The sequence below is a fragment of the Loxodonta africana genome, chromosome 3, assembly GCF_030014295.1.
Source record: "Loxodonta africana isolate mLoxAfr1 chromosome 3, mLoxAfr1.hap2, whole genome shotgun sequence".
Lineage (NCBI taxonomy): Eukaryota > Metazoa > Chordata > Mammalia > Proboscidea > Elephantidae > Loxodonta > Loxodonta africana.
Genome location: NC_087344.1, coordinates 23,161,135 through 23,182,884, shown reverse-complemented (window position 1 = coordinate 23,182,884; position 21,750 = coordinate 23,161,135). Strand labels below are relative to the sequence as shown.

General features: G+C 41.7%; 1 protein-coding gene across 1 annotated transcript in view; it reads left to right on the top strand.

The window, feature by feature from the left end:
- LOC100675669 (zinc finger protein 846) overlaps positions 1 to 20,840 on the top strand; it is a 58,225-nt gene extending 37,385 nt beyond the window's left edge. The window contains 1 exon segment of the mRNA XM_064280617.1: positions 17,216 to 20,840. Coding sequence (XP_064136687.1) covers positions 17,216 to 17,898 — 683 coding nt within the window. The 3' untranslated portion in view covers positions 17,899 to 20,840.
- The last annotated feature ends 910 nt before the right edge of the window (positions 20,841 to 21,750 follow it).

Genomic DNA, 21,750 nt, shown 5'->3' with positions numbered 1-21,750 from the left:
TTTTATATTGTAATTCTATTTGTGTGCAGCTATACTGTAAAATTTTTGCAAGGAATGGTGATTGTCTGACAGTTCACAAATGATTATCGAAATCCTTCAATGAGCTAGGCTCCGTGCCAGGCGCAGAGAAACAATGGCCATCAAAAGAAATGTAATATTTCCATCATGGAGTTTACAGTTCATCTGTGAAGATATGTTTTAAAAGAATAATGGCAAAGTTTGGGGACACAAGAATTGCTTAATATGAGGGGGCAGGAAAGACCTCTTGAGAGGGGTTGATATTTTAAGTTGACAATGAAAGCATGAATAGGATTTAACCAGTCGGGATTGAGCCAGGGTGAGGAGTGTAAAGGAGCCCTGCCGATGCAGTGGCTAAGTGCTCAGCTGCTAACTGCAAGGTTGGTAGTTTGAACCTACCAGCTGCTCCATGGGAGAAAGATGTGACAGCCTGTTTCCGTAAAGGTTTCAGCCTTGGAAACCCTATGGGGCAGTTCTGCTCTGCCCTATAGGGTCACTATGAGTCAGAATCAATTCGATTTCAGGTGAAGGAAACTTCATGAGCAAAATACCAGAGCAGTTCAGAACTTAGTGTATTCTTGAACTGAGAAAAGTCAGGGTTGGCTGAAACAGAGCAGATAAAGAGAGAGTTGACTGGAATACAAGGCAGGACCAGGGAAACGACTTACTCTGGACCATATTCTAAGGCCATGGGAAACCTCTGAAATGTTTTAAGCAGGAGAGTGACTTAATCTATTTACAACTTAAAAAAAAAACCATTGCTGTCGAGTCGATTCCGGCTCATAGTGACCCTGTAGGACAGAGTAGACTAACTTAAGTAGAATCCACTAACTAACTTCTAGTTTGAGAATAGGCTTCAGGAAAGAAGAGTGAAGGCATGAAGTGAAGATCGAAGTTTATAGTAAGTAAGTTTCCACCATGATGGTGGTAGCCTACACTGGGATAATTGTTACGGAAAATAAAATAAGTGAAATGATTTGAGAGTTTTGTGGAAGGCAAAATTGAGAGAATTCAGTCATTCTTTCACCTTTTCATTAAAACCCAAACCTAACCCATTGCTGTTGAGTCAATTCCGACTCACAGCGATCCCATAGGATGGAGTAGAACTGCCCCAAGGGGTGCCTGGTCAATTCGAACTGCTGACCTTTTGGTTAGCAGCTGAACTCTTAACCACTGTGCCGCCAGGGTTTCCATCTTTTCATTTCCTAGAGTGTTAAATGACAGATTCTTGAGTTATAAAATGTTAACAAAGATTTTATTTGAGAGTACCTAATTGCTGCATCAAAGAAGCCTGGCACTCAAGAGGAATATCAAAGACTTCAATCTGAGAAAGATAGCAGTTTCTTTAAGAAGTTTTGAGGAAGTTGGGAAAAAAAGGAATAGGTTCTAGAAAGCTGTCATTTAAGCAAAGGTAGGTCCCTTTGGAAGTGGGGACAAAATTGTGATTGGGCCACATGTCCCTTCTTCCATTTGCAATAGGTGCAAATGTTCTTGGCTTTACTATGATGAAGTCTCAAGATAATGTGGGTTTGGGAAATACTAGTGAAGTAAGTGTTATATGTGGAAGCACCTGGGGCTGCCGTAAACTGGCTAGGGTGTTTTCTCCTTGACAAGAAGATAAAACCAGTTGTTGTCTAGTCGGTTCCGACTCATGCTGTCTCTCTGCATGTCAGAGTAGAATTGTGTTCCATAGGGTTTTTAGCGGCTGATTTTTCGAAAGTAGATCGCCTGGACTTTCTTCCAAGCTGCCTCTGGGTGGGCTTGAACCTCTAACTTCAGTTAGCAGCTGAGCATGTTAACCATTAACCCAGGGACTCCATTACTAGAGGATATATAGCACTTAATTAGTGCTTGAATGGTTGATTAGGGCCCAGTGAAAATGCAACCCGGGGCTGTCCTTATGGAATTTGTAAACTAGCAGAAGAGGCAAACATGTAACCAAATAAATAAATGTATTATTACAAATTGATGGGGGTTTTGAAGGTAGAGGACAGTGTTAGTGTTTCACAGTTATTTTCTCGATATGGAAGTAGGTGAAGCTGAGAAAAGGGCTTTCTAACAGAGTGACATTTAAGCTGAAATCAGAAAGACGAGGTGTAGGAGTTAGTCATGTTGGAAAATGAGGGAGTAGGAGGTGGCAAAGTGTTCTACGAATTGGTTGATTGCATTTCTGTGGTGAGAGAGGGGAGTTAATCTAGAGTTCCTCCCAGATATGACACTGGAGTCATTTTTCATGATTGGGGAAAAAGCTGAGGGAGGAATCTAATCTTCGTTGTCAAACTGATGGGAAAAAAATAAGTGATATCTGTATGAGAGGATGTAAATCAAAAGAGATTAGGAGAAAGTATGAATATAATGTTTGAATTTTATTAGTTTGAAATCAGTTTAAAGAATTTAACCAAAGCCAGTGGCTGAGCTTTGAAACATAAATTATTCATGAAAATTTCCTTGTATTAATATCAATCTTAGCAAATGTTTGTGTTCATAAACAGAGGGTCAAAACTTCTTTGAGTGGTTCCACACTCCACCTCAGTGTTCCTCCTTAGTACCCAAACTGGGCCTCCAGTTTCCTGAAGAAATGTCCAGAGTGACAAGTTCTTTGCGACTCCCTACAAACACTGGTACGTCTAGGGGTGGGATCACTCCATAGGTAAATGACCAGGGGACACCCCTCTGAATGTAGGCTGCCAGATAGCTCTGAAGGGGCCATGAAGCCTGAAAATGTCCATGCTTCCCTCTCTATTTGCTGCTTAGAGTTCCAGTGAGCTGGCTGGACATAGCGAAACAATTGACGAGGGTTCTGAAAGTAGAGTTGTCAAGAATGTGCATATACTGGTGGTTGGGGGTTCACTGGAAAAACAATTTTAAAAATTACATAAATTTGTACATGTGCTGTAACATAACAGTAATGCATCACATGTATGTTAAGATAAATAATAATATAATTAAGATAGTCTTTAGTATTCATGCCATTATTATTTAAATAGCTCTAAATTGGAAACAACCCAAATGTGAATCAACAGAAGAATGGATATGTTGTGGTATATTTATTCTATTTATACTATTGCAGCAAAAAGGAAGAATAAATCAAGGGTAGATGCAACAGTATGGATGAACTTCAGAAATACAATGTTGAGTGAAAGAATCCAGACACAAAAGATTGCACATCCCTCCCCAAGGCTGGGTCAGGTCTCATTAGAGAAGGTGTGTGTATTAGGTATCTATTATTGACTCACAAATTACCACAAAGAACACACATTGATTGTCTCATAGTTTCTGGAGGTCAGGAGTCCAGACATGGCTTAACTGGGTCCTCTGCTCGGTGTCTCAGCAGGCTGCAGTCACTGGATAGCCACTGTGAGGGGTAAGCTGAGGGCAGCAAGAACTATGCTGTCAGAGACCACGAGGCATTCTGCATTCTTCTGTCACAGCTTTGTCATCCAGCTATTTAGTCTCCCCAGATAGCAGGAGAAACAGTGAACCGACCATCAAATACACAGACCCCCAGGCAGGTGGTGGGTACTTACCTTCAGGTACCTTTCTGGAAGAACCCTGGCTGACGTCACCTATTAGCCCTCATGCCAAGCAGGCTGGGATTAGTTGTTGCAGCCTGGTGAGACACTAAGCCATGTTTGGACTCCTGACCCACAGAAACTATGCAGGTCTGTCTGCACAGTGTGGTTTCAGCCTACTGGATGGCAGAGAAGCTGGGTGACCTCGGCCAGAGCTGCTCCACCAGACAAGCAGAAAGCAATCCTCCAAGGTACTGCTGAGCTGTAGTTGGTAGGCCAGTGTGCAGAGGGAGTTGGGGCACCACTGGGCACGAGGTCTGGGATGCATGGAGTCTGCATCAGGAGAGCTGTTACCTCTGGCAAGCATGTCAACTGATGTTGGTGGGCAGGTGTGCAGAGGAATTTGGGTGCCACTCCAGGCACAAGGCCTGGGACTCTCAGTGTCCTTATCTGAAGGGCTGTGGGAAACAAGCCGCTGGGGGTATAGGTTAATTGTGGGTGGTACACAGAAGAATTTGGGGTGGCCCTGCACCATGTAGCCTGGAATGTGCAGTGTCTGTGTCCTAAGGGCCATGGGAAACAAGCCTGTGAGATGCAAGTGCAGCTGGTCAGCGGGTATACAGAGGGACTCTCTCTGCAGGTGGGAGTCTTCTGAGTGTACAGTGTCCATGTTGGGAGGGCCATGGGAAGGTGGTAGCTGGGCTGAGGCTTCAAGATCATCACAGGACTGTGTGTTCTGGGCACGTGACTGGGGTGGACCACCACCAAATGTCCTCACTCCCACAGTGCTGTCCCCCCCAGGGAGCAGAGGGATCCAGAAATAGAAGTCCCCTTCCTTCTGCAGTGTCCCTCCAGTGCCCTCTGCTGATGAAGCTTAACACCATGCTCCGTGTAAAAGAGAAATACTTGAAGAATCCAGTCCTTTATCACATGGAAGGTATTGAAAATGAATTTTTAGCTCAGATGAATAAATTGATAACTGGCACAGTCCACTGTCTACTCAGCTTCCATATATGCACTCTACACACAAATCTGAATACCCTTACTGTAATGAAACAGTTATATTTCCACCTAAAAGGGTAAAAGTAAAATTCTAGCCTTTCCCAAAATGAGAAGATTCACAGTCGCAATAGTCATTGTGTTCCCATCACAGGCTATATTAATTACTCCTCAAACTTAGTCACAGTCTCACTCAATAGTCTGTTACCTAAAGACTACATCATGAAGTTCTAATAACATATATAAAACAATTGGAAGTAGGAGATGGAAGAAATGAATGGTTAGTTTCTATGAATAAACATATAAAGAAATACATGCATATAATGAGCAAAGAGAAAACGTAAAACTGTTACAGTTTTTGCTTCTGTAATTGGTTGCAAGCTTGTAGTTGGCTTCTGTCTTCAGTGACCAATTCCATATTTCCTTTGCCTTTAGCCTGGGTTCTGCACCTGATGGAGTGACCTAATCGTTCATCTCCAAAGGGTCAAAGTCCTCCATTGTCCTGCCTTTTAGGTATTGTCAGAGTACTCGGAGATTCTAAAGTTACTCTTTCTTCATTTGTGCAGCAACCCAGTTTCCCTTTGGTGATTAGAATCACTCACACCACCAGTAGATTAAGAACTCTCACCTCTCCCCCTCCTTTTTTTCTTTGCTTCTTGGTTGAATGGCATAAGAAGCCCAAAATAGCCAGGTGGCAATCTCGTCGTCCAATTTATTGGAACTATAATTGTGCCTCTTGGGGGAAACACCATCATTAGGGACAAACAACTCCAAACCTGCAGAACTCAAAGTTGGTGGAATTGGAAGCAAAAATTTTGGTCAGTCAAGCTATTCCCATGCTTACTCACTGATTACTGGACCCATGTATTCTATTAGGAGACAACACCAGATAAGGGTCTTTGATTCAAATCACATACTGTGTTTTATAAGATGGAACCCCATCTCTTCTTAGGGTTGTCTCCCAATTTGCACTGTAACTGAATTTGCAGTAAGCCATTCCACTTCTCAGTTAGGCCATCTACTTCTGGGTTTTGAGTATATGATAAGATCAGTTGATTCCATGGGCATTTTCCCATTGTTGCACGCCTTTGCAATGAAATGTGTTTCTTGATCAGAAATAATTCTGTGCAGAATGCCATGACTTCAGATAAATGATTTTGTGAGTTCATGGATGGTGGTACCAGCAGAAGCATTACAAGTAGGATAGGCAAATCCATATCCTGCAGGTGTGTCTATTCTAGTCAGGATGAATCTTTGCTACCTCCATGATAGAAGGGGCCCCATGTAATCAGCTTGACACCAGGTGGCTGGCTGATCCCCTCCGGGAAATGGTGCCATATTGGGAACTCAGTGTTGGGTTTAGCTTTTAACAGATTAGGCACACAACAGTAGAACCAGCTGGGTCAGACTTGGTAAGGGGAAACCCATGCTGTTGAGCCTATGCATAGCCTTTTTGCTTGTCACCATGGCCATTTTATTCATGGCCCATTGAGCAAGCCCTGCAGTGGCTAGGAAAAATAACTGACATCTAAAGAGTGCATCATTTCGTCCACCTGATTATTAACAGTCTCCTGTCCAGTGGGTCACCTTTGGTGGGCATTCACATGGGACACAAATATCTTCATAGTCTATGCCTTTTCAGAGAGGTTCATTCACAGACTTCCTTGTCACAAATCTTTCATTCTGTTCCTTTCACATCTTTGCCCATCCAGCCAAACCATTGGCAACTGCCCATAAGTGAATGTGGATCCATACTTCTGGCCATCTCTCACTCCAGACCCATTGGACAGCCAAATATACCTTTTGAACTTCTGCTACTGATGGTTTTCCTTTGCCAGTATTCTTCAGGGTTACTCCTCAATGGGGTTATAGTGTTGTAGCTTCCCACTTTCCGATGATACTGGCATGTTGTGCAGAGTCATCTCTAAACCAGGCTTGGTCTCAGTCAGCTGGACATAAGAAATACCCCAGGAAACTATAGGCATGAAATTGAGGGAGAGGAGGCAGTGCAACCAGAATTGATGTTGAGACTTTGCCACCTGTTCATACAACTTGCACTTACTGGAACTTCCTGAGTTTGATCTCTTATACCGTATACCATTTCCATTTGATGATTGATTGCTGCCGTATGCCAAACTTATGGCTGCGTGGATCAGATAAAACCCAGTTCATTATTGGAAACTCAGGGCACATGGTCACCTGATCCTCCATGGTTAGTCTGCCAAGGCTCAGCACAAACCAGAAGCTGTTTCTTAAAAGAGGGCATAGGTTTGCTCCAAACTACTAGACGTCTGTGCTATTATTATCCAATTGGTGCTTGCCAGAGGCTTCCAGCAGGGACTAACAGCTCCAAACCTGCAGAGCTTAAAGTTGCTAGGATTGGATACTTCAGGTATCATTGAGTTTGCTGGATCATATGGACCAAATGCTCGAGCAGCTTGTACTGAAACCTGAACTTACTGCAGAGCCCTTTCTTTCTCTGGTACCCACTTGAGACTGGAAGACTTTCAGGTGACTAGATAGGTTAAAGCACACTCAAACGTGGTATATTTTGCCTTCAAAAATCCAAAAGGCCTACCAAGTGTGCTTTTTTTTTTTTTTTTTTTGGAAGCAGGTGTGTGAGGTTTAGTAACTTCTCTTCCATCTTGGAGGGAATATCTTGACATGATCCAGGCCACTGAACCCCCATAGACTTCTTTGAGTTGGCTGGCCTCTGAATCTCCTGCCTGCAATTTTGCATGTCTTATAAAAGTATCTAAAATATTTGCTACTTCCTGCTTGTCTAGTCATCTAGTGCTGCTATAACAGAAATACCATGAGTGGATAGCTTTAACAAAGAGAAATTTATTCTCTCACTGTCTAGTAGGCTACAAGTCCAAATTCAGGGTGTCAGCTCCAGGGGAAGGCTTTCGTTCTGTCAGCTCTGGAGGAAAGTCCTTGTCATCAATCTTCCCTTTGCCTGGGAGTATCTCAGTGCAGGAACCTCAGGTCCAAAGGACACATCTGCTTCCGGCACTGCTTTCTTGGCAGCATGAGGTCCCCCTGTCTCTCTGCTTCTCTCTTTTATATATCAAAAGAGATTGGCCTAAGACATTATCTAATCTTGTAGATCTCATCAATATAACTGCCGCCAATCCATCTTATTACATCATAGTGATAGGATTTACAACACATAGGGAAATCACATCAGGTGATACAATGGTAGACAATCATACAATACTGAGAATCATGATCTAGCCAAGTTGACAGATCTTTTTTGGGGACACAGTTAAATCCATAACATTGCTTATCAGATCCCACTGGCATAATGTCAACACAGTGGAACATGTGATGTTTTGTAGAATGTCAAGACCTCTGTAGAGAAATTATGGCAGAGAGCAGGATTATTGATATAACCCTGAGGCAATGCTGTGAAGGTACGCCGTTGGTTCTGCCAGGTTAAAGCAAACTGTTTCTGGTTGTGCCTTCAAATTAGTATGGAGAAAAAGGCATTAGCTAGGTCAGTAGCAGCACACCAAGTGCCAGGAACTGTGTTGATTTGCTCTAGTAAAAATACTAGGCCTTGGACAACAACTACAATTGGAGTGACCATGTGATTAAATTTGTCTTAGGCTGGATTCTCTAGAGAAGCAAAACCAGTAAAGCATATATATATATATATATATATTACACAGAGAGAGAGAGAGAGAGATTTATATTAAGGAAATGGCTTATGTGGTTGTAGAGGCTGGAACGTCCCAAGTCCATGGATCAGGGTAGAGGGTTCTCCTGATTCATGTAGACGCAGGGACTGACAACCCAAGACTGGCAGGTCAGAGAGCAGGGCTCTTGCTCACAGGCTGTAAAGACCGATGAATCCCAAGATCATCAGGCAAGACCGCAAGGCTTCTCCTGATTCACATAGCCACAGGGGCTGGTGAGCCCAAGATCAGCAGGTAAGCTGCTAGCTCAAGTCCCAAGAACTGGAGGTCAGATGAACAGGAGCCAGCTGCAGGATCCAGCGCAGGCAAAAGTCAGAATGTTCGCTTATATTCAGATACAGGTGACATGCCTAAGGAAACTCCCTTTCAACTGATTGGCTGCTTACAGAAGATCCCATCATGGGGATGATCACATATCACATCTCAACAGGGAAGTCATCACAACATTATATGACTGCCAGAACACTGAGAATCATGGCCCAGCCAATGACACACAATCTTAACTGTCACAAAGTTTATGATAGTTCATGGTCTGAGATTCATGTGACTTCTCTTAGGCAAAAGTGGTGAGTTAAATGGAGATGTGATAAGTATCATGACCCCTGCTTTTTTCAAGTCTTTGATGATGGCATTAATTTCTGCAGTTTCCTCAGGAATACGTTATTACTTCAGTTTATTACCCTTTTTTATCTTGATGGGTAAGGAGTTCCAGGAACTTCCATTTAGCTCTTCCTATGGATCAGAGAGCCATTTTTGGAATCCTGCCAATTGCCAAGAATATCTATTGTTTTTGTTGTTAGCTCCTGTTGACTTCGCCCCTAACTTATGGCAACCCGTGCACAACGGAACAAAAAGCTGCCTAGTCCTGCGCCATCCCCATGATTGGTTGCAGATCACACCATTGTGACCCATAGGATTTTCATTGGCTCATTTTCATAAGTAGCATTTCCTCCTAGTCCATCTTAGTCTGAAAGCTCTGCTGAAACCTGTTCAGCAGCACAGCAACACACAAGCCTCACTGACAGGTGGTGGCCATGCATGAGGTTCACTGGCTGGTAACTGAACCTAGGTCTCCCGCATAGAAGGTGAGAATTCTACCACTGAAACACCAACACCTCAATTATATATTTAGGAGTGGAAAAATTACCTCAGGGTGGGTACATGGTCCGACTGGACTCACCATGAAATTGTAATTAAAGTTAAGACTCTCTCACCTGATCACTTTAAGACTCCACTTTCACTGTGGGCCACAGTTGTATTTTAAGTTTCCAGGAATTAGTGTACCCAGTGTATAGTTACTCTAATAAAGGATTACAGGTTCCTTTAGGGGAAGGCTTGGAGAAATATTTATAGGGTGGACTTGTGGTAATGGTACAGTGTCCTTACTTCAATGAAGGTGATCTGGATCTGTGAATTAGGTTTGAAAATCGGGTAAGAAGCTGTGATTCTGCACCGTGGTGACTCAAGTCAGGTGTTTGGCTACCAGACTTTAGCCTTTCTTGTTATACAGATCAAACAGTATTAAAGCACCGCGATTGGTAAACTATGGCCCATGGGCCAAATCTGGCCCTCTTTTTTTTCTTTTTTAAATAAAGTTTTTTTGGAATACACTCATTTGTTTACGTACTGTCTATGGCTTCTTTCATACTGCAGTGGCAGAAGTTGCAACAGAGACTATATGATTCACAATGCCTAACATATTTTCTGTGTGACCCTTTACAGAAAAAGTTTGCTGATCCTTGCTATAGTAAGCTGCCCAAGTATTTCATCTCTAGAGACACCATGATCAGATGGCCACCACTAAAGATCTGCCGCAGGCAAGGAATTCAGATTACTGGCACATTCTCAGTATTGTTGTCGGTGGTTAAATATCACCACTTGGTCTTTGCTACTCTGGGCTCCCATCATCCCCGCTAAAATCAGGGAACTCATCTCAATGGTAGTATCCCCCACAGTCATACCTGACCTGTAAAGGAGAGTAACCACAGAGCTCTTCAAGGATGCAGCTACTCCCCTCATGAAATTCATGAAGAGTGTCTTCTGGGTCCTCTCTTGGAATATACGTGCAGATCACACATGCTAAATCTAGTGCAACACTCCTCTCTAAGCCTTTGGATTCTCTCCTCCACATTATGTCAGGGAAGCATACTTAACTGTAGGCCACCGTTGAGTCTCAGTTTCAGTCATCCAACCAAGCAAATGGTTAGATCCAGCCCCAGCTGTATGAGATAATATATTAAATCTAAAACGTCTAGTAAGTGTTCCTATGTCAATGAATTTGGTTCAATCTACTGTTATTCCACCCTTCTTGACCTAACACCCTTACAGCCCACTCCCATACATGTTCCCCAGGTTATTAGCCAGATTTTATCACTAGCAAAGTCTTAGAATTATTTTGGTGTGTAAACTATTTCCTCCTGCATTATATTGTATACCTGTCCCCCTTCCCCTCCACGGAGCATGCTGATATTTTACACTAGTGGTAATGGGGTGGTTGTGATGGGTCTTGAGGAGAAAGAGCATTCCCTTTGAGGGCATCTGCCCCAAGTGAGATTATCACATAGTTGTCAAGTACAGAAAGGCTAGTCTCCTCAGGAACTAAAGGGAAAGGTACTTCCGCTGGTAAGGGAGGCTCAGAGTGACTTGGAAGTTCAAGATTGTGAGTTTCATCTGGGTTCAACTAGATATCCCCATCCCAAGTTTCAGGCTCTCGTTCTTTCACGTGAAAAACTTGATGAGATTGAATTTAACTGGTTGTAACTCAACATGTACAATTAAAATTTGCATTTGATTTTCAGCAGTATCAGCTTGCAGCTACAAGAAATAGTTTCTTAAGGGTTGTCATGGAAGCTCTTTGGTTCTCAGGCCTTGACTTGAGCTGCAAGTTAGCAGATCTGAGCTTGTAATTTTCTGTGCAAGTGCACTCAAAAGAATCCATCCCTCACCACAAACGTTATAGTCATTATTACTGCTATAATGGTCAAGTGCAGTAGCCACTTGGACTCCCAAAGGAAGTGCTTTAGTTGGCACTTCATCACAGTCAACCATAGGTGATAACTTGATTAATGTGATGCTGCTGAATACCTTTCCCATTGGCAAGGAGCTCAACATTTTGCTCAAGCCTAGAGGTGTGACCAACCAATCCTAAAATCTCATTTTTACAGATCTATCTCCTGGAATCACTCTGTTTCAATTCTACCTAAGACTGGGCCCAGTCAGGAGACAGAAGCCACACCTTGATTTAGACAGGAGAAATGTAATATGAGGATGTAAGGAGACCTCTAAAGGATACCTTCGGATTGATGGAGAGTACCCAAGGAAGGTCAAATTTGGAGGGGGTTTCCTTCACAAATTGTGATTTAGGCTTTGTCAGAAAAGATGTCATTACAGTCTACTGGGTGGTGAAGAAGCTCAGTGGGTTGTCTGGTCCAGAGTTAGCCCACATTTGCTGGGCAAGCAGGAAGCAATCCTCTGGGATGCAGACAAGCCACGGCTGGTGGGCAGATGTGCAGAGGGAATCAGGATGCCACTAAGGTACAAGACCTAGAGCATTAGGTGTCCACATCAAGAGGCCATGGGAAATAAGTCCCTAGGGTCCAGGCAAGTTGTGGCTGGTAGGTAGGTGTACAGAGGTAGTCAGTGTCCTGTTTTTGGGTGGAAATATTTTCTGAAGGAATAGCTAAAGGTAAGAACGTAGAGAGGCCAGTGTGCCAGATCCCTCCAAGTTCCAACAAAGGACATCAGGAATGTCTTAATTGAATATTTTTCTCATCTCTATAACGCCCAATAAAAGTTTAGACTTATGAGACAAGCTAACTAACATTCAAGTCTGAGTCAGCACTTCATAACTGGGTGACATTTTGCCAGTTTTTAGCTCTTTGAACCTGGGTTTCCTTGGCTATTAAGTGATGGATAGAATCATATCCAAGTCGGAGGATTAAGATAATTGAAAGAGATTATATATGTAAAACTTCTAACAGAATCTCTGGCACATACGAATGCTAATTTTTACTTTCAATATTCATATTGTATATAGTATTCTACATTTTTAAATGACCTTTACATATGTAACTATCTTCCGCAGTGAGACGGCCAAAGAATTATGTTTGCCTGTTGCTTACTGATTGATGTTTTGAGACAGGACTCCAGACACAACTGTAACAAGAGGAATTAAGACCAGTTTATCCATTTAAATTCATGAGCTGCTGAGAAAGAACCTTGGAAGCAAGAGAAGGTGTGTTTAGGCAAATTTCAATATCAGCCTCCCAGGATGGCAGCGATAGATATGTCACCTGCATGTGGTAAGTCCTTGTTGATGCTTCTTTTCAGGTATTCTACTTTAGGTTACTCCCACACAACACAGTAGGTTCATTGCTCAGTCATGCTGTGGGCCACCTGAGAGGTGCTAAAGTGGGCCAGAAGGTGAATACATCAGGTTCCTGCTATTTGAGATGGAAGGAGTGGTTGTGTATGCTTTGGGAGGAAATGGTGTATATTCACATTCATGAGTTTTACCATCTTGGTTGAATTAACAGTTATCTCTCTTTGGATTTCAAATTCTGTACCTATAAAATGGAATTATTAACCCCTTCATGGGTCACAAGACCCAGAGTCCCCTTTTCTGGCTCTGGGTAAACCAGGCTGCTTTGGCATTTTAAGAAGTGGTGTGTTTGTGATATGTTATATGCATGGCATGGAACAGCTTCTAGACAAGCAAATGTCAGTATTGTGGACCAGCATAGAATCTCATATTATCTTTCTTCTCCCTGAGGTCATCTATCTCAGGACTCTTTCTGTCTTCATGAGGGGAAATCAGAGGAGGCAAGGATGGTGGCTGGGTTGCTGTCAGATTCTTCTCAGGCAAGTGAGAAGTTGACTTTGTTTCCGGAAGCTAGCCATGTCCCCTCGTAATGACCCCAAGCTTCTTAAGGAAATATGACCCTGCTCAGGGACTGAGTCTCAAGATGCATTTCCCCAAGACCAAGGGCATCTCATAGTTTCACAGGGATTACACTGGAAATGATCCTGTTTCCTCTGTATTTACTAATTCTTTCTGACCCTCAGTCATACTGGCGTGCATTTTGTTTTGCTGATTGCTCTGTCAGACATTAAGGAAGAAGATGAAGTGTCTCATCTCAAGGAATTTGTTCTGCCAATATGGAAAGAATTCATCCATTTTGCAGATTTTATAGAGTACGCAATGTGCTCAGGACTGGCTGCAACTTATGGAAAGAGGGAACAGTCTAGTTGTGGAGATAAGTACAGTTATGTGCTAGTGGTGCTGTAAAAACAAATGACTGCATGAGATTACCAGGCAGTGTCTATACATAGAACAGGTCTGAGTACTCATTCCTGGAGTAGATAATGGGAGACAATAGAACCCCATCTAGGCATCATATCTCCCTTCCTCAATCCCTCATCCATCTTCCTGTGGACACTAAAGGAGATGGTACTTGGCTGAAGTCTGCATGTGTGTGATGGTTTAGGGCTTGGTGACCTTTGAGGATGTGGCTGTGGACTTTACACAGGAGGAGTGGACTTTGCTGGATCAAACTCAGAGAAATCTCTACAGAGATGTGATGCTGGAGAACTACAGGAACCTGGTCACACTAGGTAAGGCTGGCATCATTAATACATTTAACCCATTATAGAATGGATATTTTTAAAAACCTGTGTGAGCAGATGGGAATATAATGGTGAATGAGACAGAAGTGGTTCCTGTCCTAAACAGGCATTTCCATCTCGTGGCTTCCCTGTGAAAATGAAGATCTCTTTAAATAAATGACTTTATTTCCCCAATGGATTGCAAATCTTTGGGCTTCCTAGATGTATAAAATTTCAAGTATGTGTTTCAATTTTTTTTTAATTGTGGTAAACACATATGTAACAAATTGTTTGCCATTTCCACATTCTTCATGTGTACAATTTAGTGACATTAGTTGTGTTTATCATGTTGTTGAACCATTACCATTATTCATTTCCAAATTTTCCCATCACCTTTAACAGAAGCTCAGTATCCCCTTAGTAGTGAGTTCTCCTTTTCCCCTCCCTCCCACTAGCCCCTGGTTAACCACTAATAAATTTTGTTCTCCATAATCCTAGACATTTCATATAAGTGGAATCATCCAATATTTGTCCATTTGTGGCTGAGTTATTTCACTCAGCATAATATTTTCAGGATTTATCCATCTTTTAGCATGTACCAGGACTTCATTTTTCTTTAAGGCTGAGTAATATTCCATTCCATGTATATACCACTTTTTGTTCATTCATTCATCTGCTGGTTGACATTTAGGTTGTTTCCACCTTTTGGCTATTGTGAATAATGCCACAATGAATGTTGGTGTACACGTATCTGTTTGCACTCCTGCTTTCAATTCTTTGATCCCTAATCCTTTTAAGGCACAGAGAGAAAGTATGTTTGCATTTTTGATCCTTTCAAAAGAACTTATTAAAAATTTGGTGTTGTTATTTTGCTGTTTCTGAAGTTAGACTTTACCATCTTCAGAATCCCCGAAGACTAAAGTTTTGGTTCCTGATTTATGGAAAGGTTTGTTATTTATTGAACAGCTTTTTTTTTTTTTCATGTATCTTTCCCCTTTAGCAAGGTACCACTTACGCAAACCTGGTCTGATCTCTCAACTAGAAGACGAAGAGCTGAGAACAGTGGAGAAAGGAGTTATCCAGAGTAAGTAAACAGACAGATATAAGTTATTATGAAGAGCAGTCCTAGTCTGGAAGAGGGCAGTACATGTGGAAATGTCCATTGGGAAACATTTTAAGGTGTACTCTTTTCTAGAATGTTGAGTCCGTTTTGTTTCCGAGATTCCTTATGTAGATTCAACTTCCTGTCATTTTGTCAGACTGTGGTGACTTACATGTTGGTAAGATGCTGGAAGCATGCCACTGGTATTCCAAATACCAGCAGGGTCACCTGTGGTGATCAGGCTTCGGCAGAATTTCCAAATTAAGACAAAGTAGGAAGAAAGGCATGGTGTTTTATTTCCAAAAATTAGCCCGTGAATACCCTATGAATCACAACAGAATATTGCCCAATATAATGCTGGCAAGATGACCCCTCTAAGTTGAAAGGAACTCAAAATACAGTGGCTGCAACAATGGACTTGAGCATATCAACAATCGTGAAGTTGGTGCAGGACTGGGCAATGTTTCATTCTGTTGTACGTGGGGTTGCCATGAGTCAGAGCCAACTTGTCAGCAACTAACACCATCCATCTTAAACATTTTCTTGGTCTCACAGAAAAATCTGTTGCATTTTTTCTTAATTTTTTTTATGCATGTGCTTGTCCAATTTTTTCCCACTATGATTATTGTCAGTGTTATTACTTAGTAAATGATCTTGAAACCATGTAAATAATTACCTCTGTTTTTTGACACCTTGTCCTTATCACTGCGAAACTTTTGACATAGCCAAACACTTCAAAGTCTATTTTTACTTTTTAACAATTTAAACTATGTTTCAGATTAGTACTTTAAATATATTTTAAATACATGATCTCTTAACACCTTTATCCTCCACAATTTATTTCTTCAAAACTTTTTTTTTTTCCATTTTATTTCAGAATTGGACTTGCAACTTAAAGCCATAGTGTCAGCACCTCAGCAAGATATTTCTGGGAAAAAAGTTTCCAGTGGAATACAGCTGGTAAGATTTTCAAGTTGTTATTTTTTTCCCTCACATTAGTAATAGATGGAATGCCATTACGATAGAACCAAAACAAAACCAAACCCATTGCCATCGAGTCAATTCTGACTTATAGCAACCCTGTGGGACAGAATAGAACTGTTCCCTAGGGTTTCAAAGGAGTGGCTGGTGAATTCAAACTGTCAACCCTTTTGGTTAGCAGCTGTAGCACGTCATAGCTCTTAACCACTGTGCCAGCAGGACTCCATAAGATAGAACCCAAAAAACAACTCATTGCTGTTGAGTCAATTCCAACTCATAGCGACCCTACAGGACAGAGTAGAACTGCCCCATAGGCTTTCCAAGGAGTGGCTGGTGGATTTGAACTGCCGACCTTTTGGTTAGCAACGAAGCTTTTAACCACTGCACCACCAGGGGTCCCTAAGATAGAACCGTAACCCTAGAACAGCAGCCCCAAAATAATGAAAAACATATGAAGCAAATGGCATTTGCCCAAGAGAAAAGAGAATCTTTAAAGAGATTCTTTGAATATTATGAATTTGGAGAACACACTACACTTAGCTCAAAACCTGTTTCTTCACAGTTACCACAAGTAAGCATCCTCATATATTTAACGTATTCGATATATAAATTAGTCTAAACAATTATTAGAGAAACTCTCTCTAAGAAGCCCTGTGGCAGTAGAGACTATAATACAGTCTCTTGGCTGTACAATCACATAATTCAACTTGAAATAACTAAAAACAGGATCGAAGCCCAAGCCTGTTGCCATAGAGTCGATTTCGACTCATAGTGACCCTATAGGTCAGAGTAGAACTGCCCCATAGAGTTTCCAAGGAGCGCCTGGTAGATTTGAACTGCTGACCTTTTGGTTAGCAGCTGTAGCACTTAACCACTATGCCACCAGCGTTTCCAACTATATATATGAAGGGAAAACAGTAAAATCTTCATTCATAGTAGTATTTCCTATACATAACGAGAATCGTGATGAGAATGTAACTGTAATGCATATGAAAAAGCTTTTAGTCATCATTTGTCTCTTCATTAACAGGAAAGAATCCACACTGGGGTGGAACATTATGACTGTAAACAGTGTCAAAAAGCCTTCAGTGAACATTCATGCCTTGAGACTCACATGAGAACTCATATTAGAGAGAAAGCACATAAGGGTAATCGACATGGAAAAGCCTTCAGTAAGAACTCTAGCCGTACTGTGATCAAAAGAACCCACGCTGGGCAGAAACCTTCTGAGGATTATCAACGTGAAAAAGCTTTCAGTCAACCTCCAAATATTGTGCACAAAAAAACTCAACCACGAGAAAAATTATATAAGTGCAAAGACTGTGGGAGAGCCTTTGCTAATCAGTCATACCTTAAGGTACATGTGAGATCTCACATTGGAGAAAAACCCTATATATGTAAGGAATGTGGGAAAGCCTTCACTAATTCATCACACCTTACAGAACATGTAAGAATTCACAGTGGAGAAAAGCCTTATGTGTGTAAGGAATGTGGGAAAGCCTTCACTCAATCCTCAGGACTTATGTTACACATCAGAACTCATACTGGAGAAAAACCATATGAATGTAAGGAATGTGGGAAAGCTTTCACTGATTCCTCAAGTCTTAATCAGCATGTAAGAATTCACAGTGGAGAGAAGCCATATCAATGTAAGGAATGTGGGAAAGCCTTTACCCAATCCTCGGGCCTTACTGTACATTTAAGAACTCACACTGGAGAGAAGGCCTATGAATGTAAGGAATGTGGGAAAGCTTTTACTCGTTCCACAAGCCTTAATATGCACATGCGTACTCACACTGGAGAAAAACCCTATGAATGTAAGGAATGTGGGAAAGCCTTTACATATTCCACATGCCTTAATATTCACATGCGAACCCACACTGGAGAGAAACCCTACAAATGTAAGGAATGTGGAAAAGCCTTCATTCAGTCTTCAGCACTTTTAAAACATGTAAGAAATCACACGAGAGAAGCTCTATAAATGTAAAGTATGTGAAAAAGCCTTTAAATGTAAGTCAGACTTTAATAGTCATATCCAAACTCATCTGGTGAAAGACCAGTGACCGTCTATAACTTGGAAAAACTTAGAGTGGACAAAAACCCCATTAATATAAGGAATGTGGAAGAGCCTTTATTAATTTTTCATATCTTAGAGAACAATTAAGAGCTGTCATTGGAGAGAAGCCTTTGGCTTGTAAGGCATGAAAGAAAGCATTTACTCATTCCACAATGCTTATTTTACACATCTAGAATTATGGCAAAACCCCTATGAAAGTAAGGAAAGTGGCACAACCTTAAACTATTTCACATACCATAATACTCACATAGGATCTCATATTGATGAAAGACTCTATGTATGGAACTCATGTGCTAAAGCCTTAATAGCCATATGAGAATTCACACTGGATTAAAACTCTGTGAATGTACAGGTTACAGGAAGACCTTCACTTGTTCCTTATATCTTACCATTTAAGAACTCAGTTGAGAAATATCCTGTGAATTTAAGGAATATGAAAAAGCCTTTGGAATCTCCTCACAACCTAGTATGTAAGAATTCACACTGAAGCTGTACAAGTGTAAGAAATGTGGAAAACCCTTCACTGATTCCTCAGGTCTTACTGAATTAATAAGATCTTGCAGTGGAGAGAAACCCTGTGAATGTAAGATATGTGGGAAAATAGTAGTTCTGCCAACTGCTTTAATATTCAACTGTGATCTCCTGTAATAGTGAAGAAAAACTTTGATTGTAAGAAATTTAGGAAAATCATCATTTTTTCATTGGATTGTCCATCATCCTTTAGTAAACATGGAGAAACTCGCACTCAAGAGAAACTGTGAATATAGGGAATGTAGGAATGCTTCCCTGAGTCCTGAAATCTTATGGCCTGCTGACAAAGACATGACTTTCTTTCTAGGTGGTTACGCAGATCTATTTTGAACATTCTCAATTCTTCCTGATCATTCTTGTGCACAATGTGTCTTTTTTTCTCCTAAGTGCAACACTAGGCTAGTCTCCTAACTGACCTAACTCCACTGCAGGCTCCTGACAGCATCATCAAGTGGCAGCCTGGCCAAAAAGGGGCCTGTGAGAGTCACACTTAATCCTGTTTCAGCCACCTGGATTCGCTTGTTGGATTCACATGGTCTTAGGGGAGGGAGGGATGAGTTGTGCAAACAGTTAATATGCTTAGCTGTTAACCAAAAGGTTGGAGATTAGAGTCCATCCAAAGGCACCTCGGAAGAAAGGCCTGGTAATCTACTTCCAAAAATTCAGCCATAGAAAACCCTGTGGAGCACAGTTTTCCTCTGACACAAATGGGGTTGCCATGAGGGTGAATTCAGCAGGAACCAGTGGTGATATATAGTGAACACAATGATCACTTGATTGAGTACACTTCTCTCCAAGTCTTATCTGCAGTGGCTCTCACTGGATAAAGTGTGGAATATAGTATATCTCTGTAAATACACCTCTGTCTCCCTCTTGCACCTGATCCTTTTGAATGAAAGGTCCGAGTATGAGCAGGGAATGAGTGGAGAAAAGTTGAGGTTATAGCTACTAATGTGAGACAGATTTTTGTGGCCATGGAGGGATAGCAACAACCCCAGCACTTAAGGAGGCAACACCTTGGACCGTTGGAAAGTACAGGGAGGGGTGGTTACAACGAATGCTGCCTTTGACCACTACGTCCAGCTCCATAGCCTGGAAAAGCAATCATTTTTCTGCTAAGTCAAGCAACAGTTGTGTCTGGCAATCTGATCCTCTATTGGATTTGTCATTCCTGTCTATGTGCTATGAAAACAAAAATTCATGGACACGATTGCTTCTGATACTCAGTTGTGATTGATGCCATCACTGACAGCTCCTGATGCTATCACTGGCCCCTGGGTACTGACATGCTGACCAGCACAACCTTGTTTCAGTCTGAATGATACAAATTCATAACTTCTGATGCCTAAGCAGGCTTGAGTTATGTATGGTGATAAAGGCTGCAACTGCTTGGTGACACTGTCTTTGGGACCTAATCAAACCAGTGTAATGGTGAGCCAAATCAAGTTTAACACCAACTTCTGAACGAGAGTGACCTGTGCCCTTTTGTCTTACATGTTTGTATGCATGAGGACAGCAGATCATAGAATGGCTCTCTCTTGGGGATGAGAGTTATTATATAGCCTATCTGTTGCACTCTTGGGAACCCTGGTGGCATAGTGGTTAAGTGCTATGGCTGCTAACCAAAAGGTAGGCAGTTCGAATCCACCAGGCGCTCCTTGGAAACTCTATGGGCAGTTCTACTCTGTCCTATTGGGTCACTAGGAGTTGGAATTGACTCGATGGCAGTGGGTTTGGTTTCTTTTGGTTTCGGTTGCACCCTTTAGTTATTGGTAATGACACCAAAGATCAGCAGATTAGTTTCACTCCCTTATATGGATTGCCACAGATAACAGATTGGCCTTAGATTATATCCTGACTGTATGAAATAAGACCTACTAGACCCTGCTAGGACTTACTCACATTTGAAGGGGGATGGTTGAGGTCAACACTACAGGTTGGTCTCATTTTGCTGCTTGGAGTCCTAGTCTTGTTAAGTGCCATCAAGTTGGTTCTCACTCATAGTGACCCTGTGTACAATGGAATGAAACACTGCCTGGTCCTCTGACATCCTCACAATAGTTATGCCTGAGCCCATTGTTGTAGCCACTGTGTCAGTCCATCTTGACAAGGGTTTTCCCCTTTTTCTCTGACCCTCTACCAAGCATGATGTCCTTCTCCAGGGACTGACCCCTCCTGGTATTATGTCCAAAGTACGTGAAACAAACTGTCACCATCCTCACTTCCAAGGAGCATTCTGGCTGTACTTCTTCCAAGACATTTGTTCGTTCTTTTAGCAGTGCATGGTATATTCAACATTCTTCACCAACACCATAATTCAAAGGGTCACTTTTTCTTCAGTCTTCCTTATTTTACATGCTTTCACATGCATATGAGGCGATTGAAAATACCATCCTTTGGGTCAGGTGCACCTTGGTCTTCAAGGTGACATCTTTGCTTTTTAACATTTGAAAGAGGTCTTTTGCAGCAGATTTGCGCAATGCAATGCATGTTTTGATTTCTTGACTGCTGCTTCCCATGGGCGTTGATTGCGGATGCGAGTAAAATGAAATCTTTGACAACTTCAATATTTTCTCCGTTCTTCATGAGGTTGCTTATTGGTCCAGTTGTGAGGATTTTTGTTTTCTTTATGTTGAGGTGTAATCCATGCTGAGGGCTGTGGTATTTTGATCTTCATCAGTAAGTGCTTCAAGTCATCTTCCACTTTCAGCAAGCAGGGTTATATCATCTGCATATCGTCGGTTGTTAATGAGTTTTCCTCCAATTCTGATGCCACATTCTTCATATAGTCCAGCTTCTCGGATTTGCTCAGCATACAGATTGAATAAATATGGTGAAAGGATACAGCCCTGATGCACACCTTTCCTTACTTTAAACTATGTATTATCCCTTTGTTCAGTTTGAACAACTGCCTCTTGGTCTATGCATAGGTCCTTTATGAGCACAATTAAGTGTTCTGGAATTCCCATTCTTCGCAATGTTATCCATAATTTGTTATGATTCACACAGTTGAATGCCTTTGCGTAGTCAAAAAAACACAGGTGAATATCTTTCTGGTATTCTCTGCTTTCAGCAACGATCCATCTGACATCAGCAATGATATACCTTGTTCCACATCCTCTTCTGAATCCGGCTTGAATTTCTGGCAGTTCCCTGTCAATGCCCTGCTGCAACCAACTTTTTGAATGGTTTTCAGCATAGTTTTACTTGTGTATGATATTAATG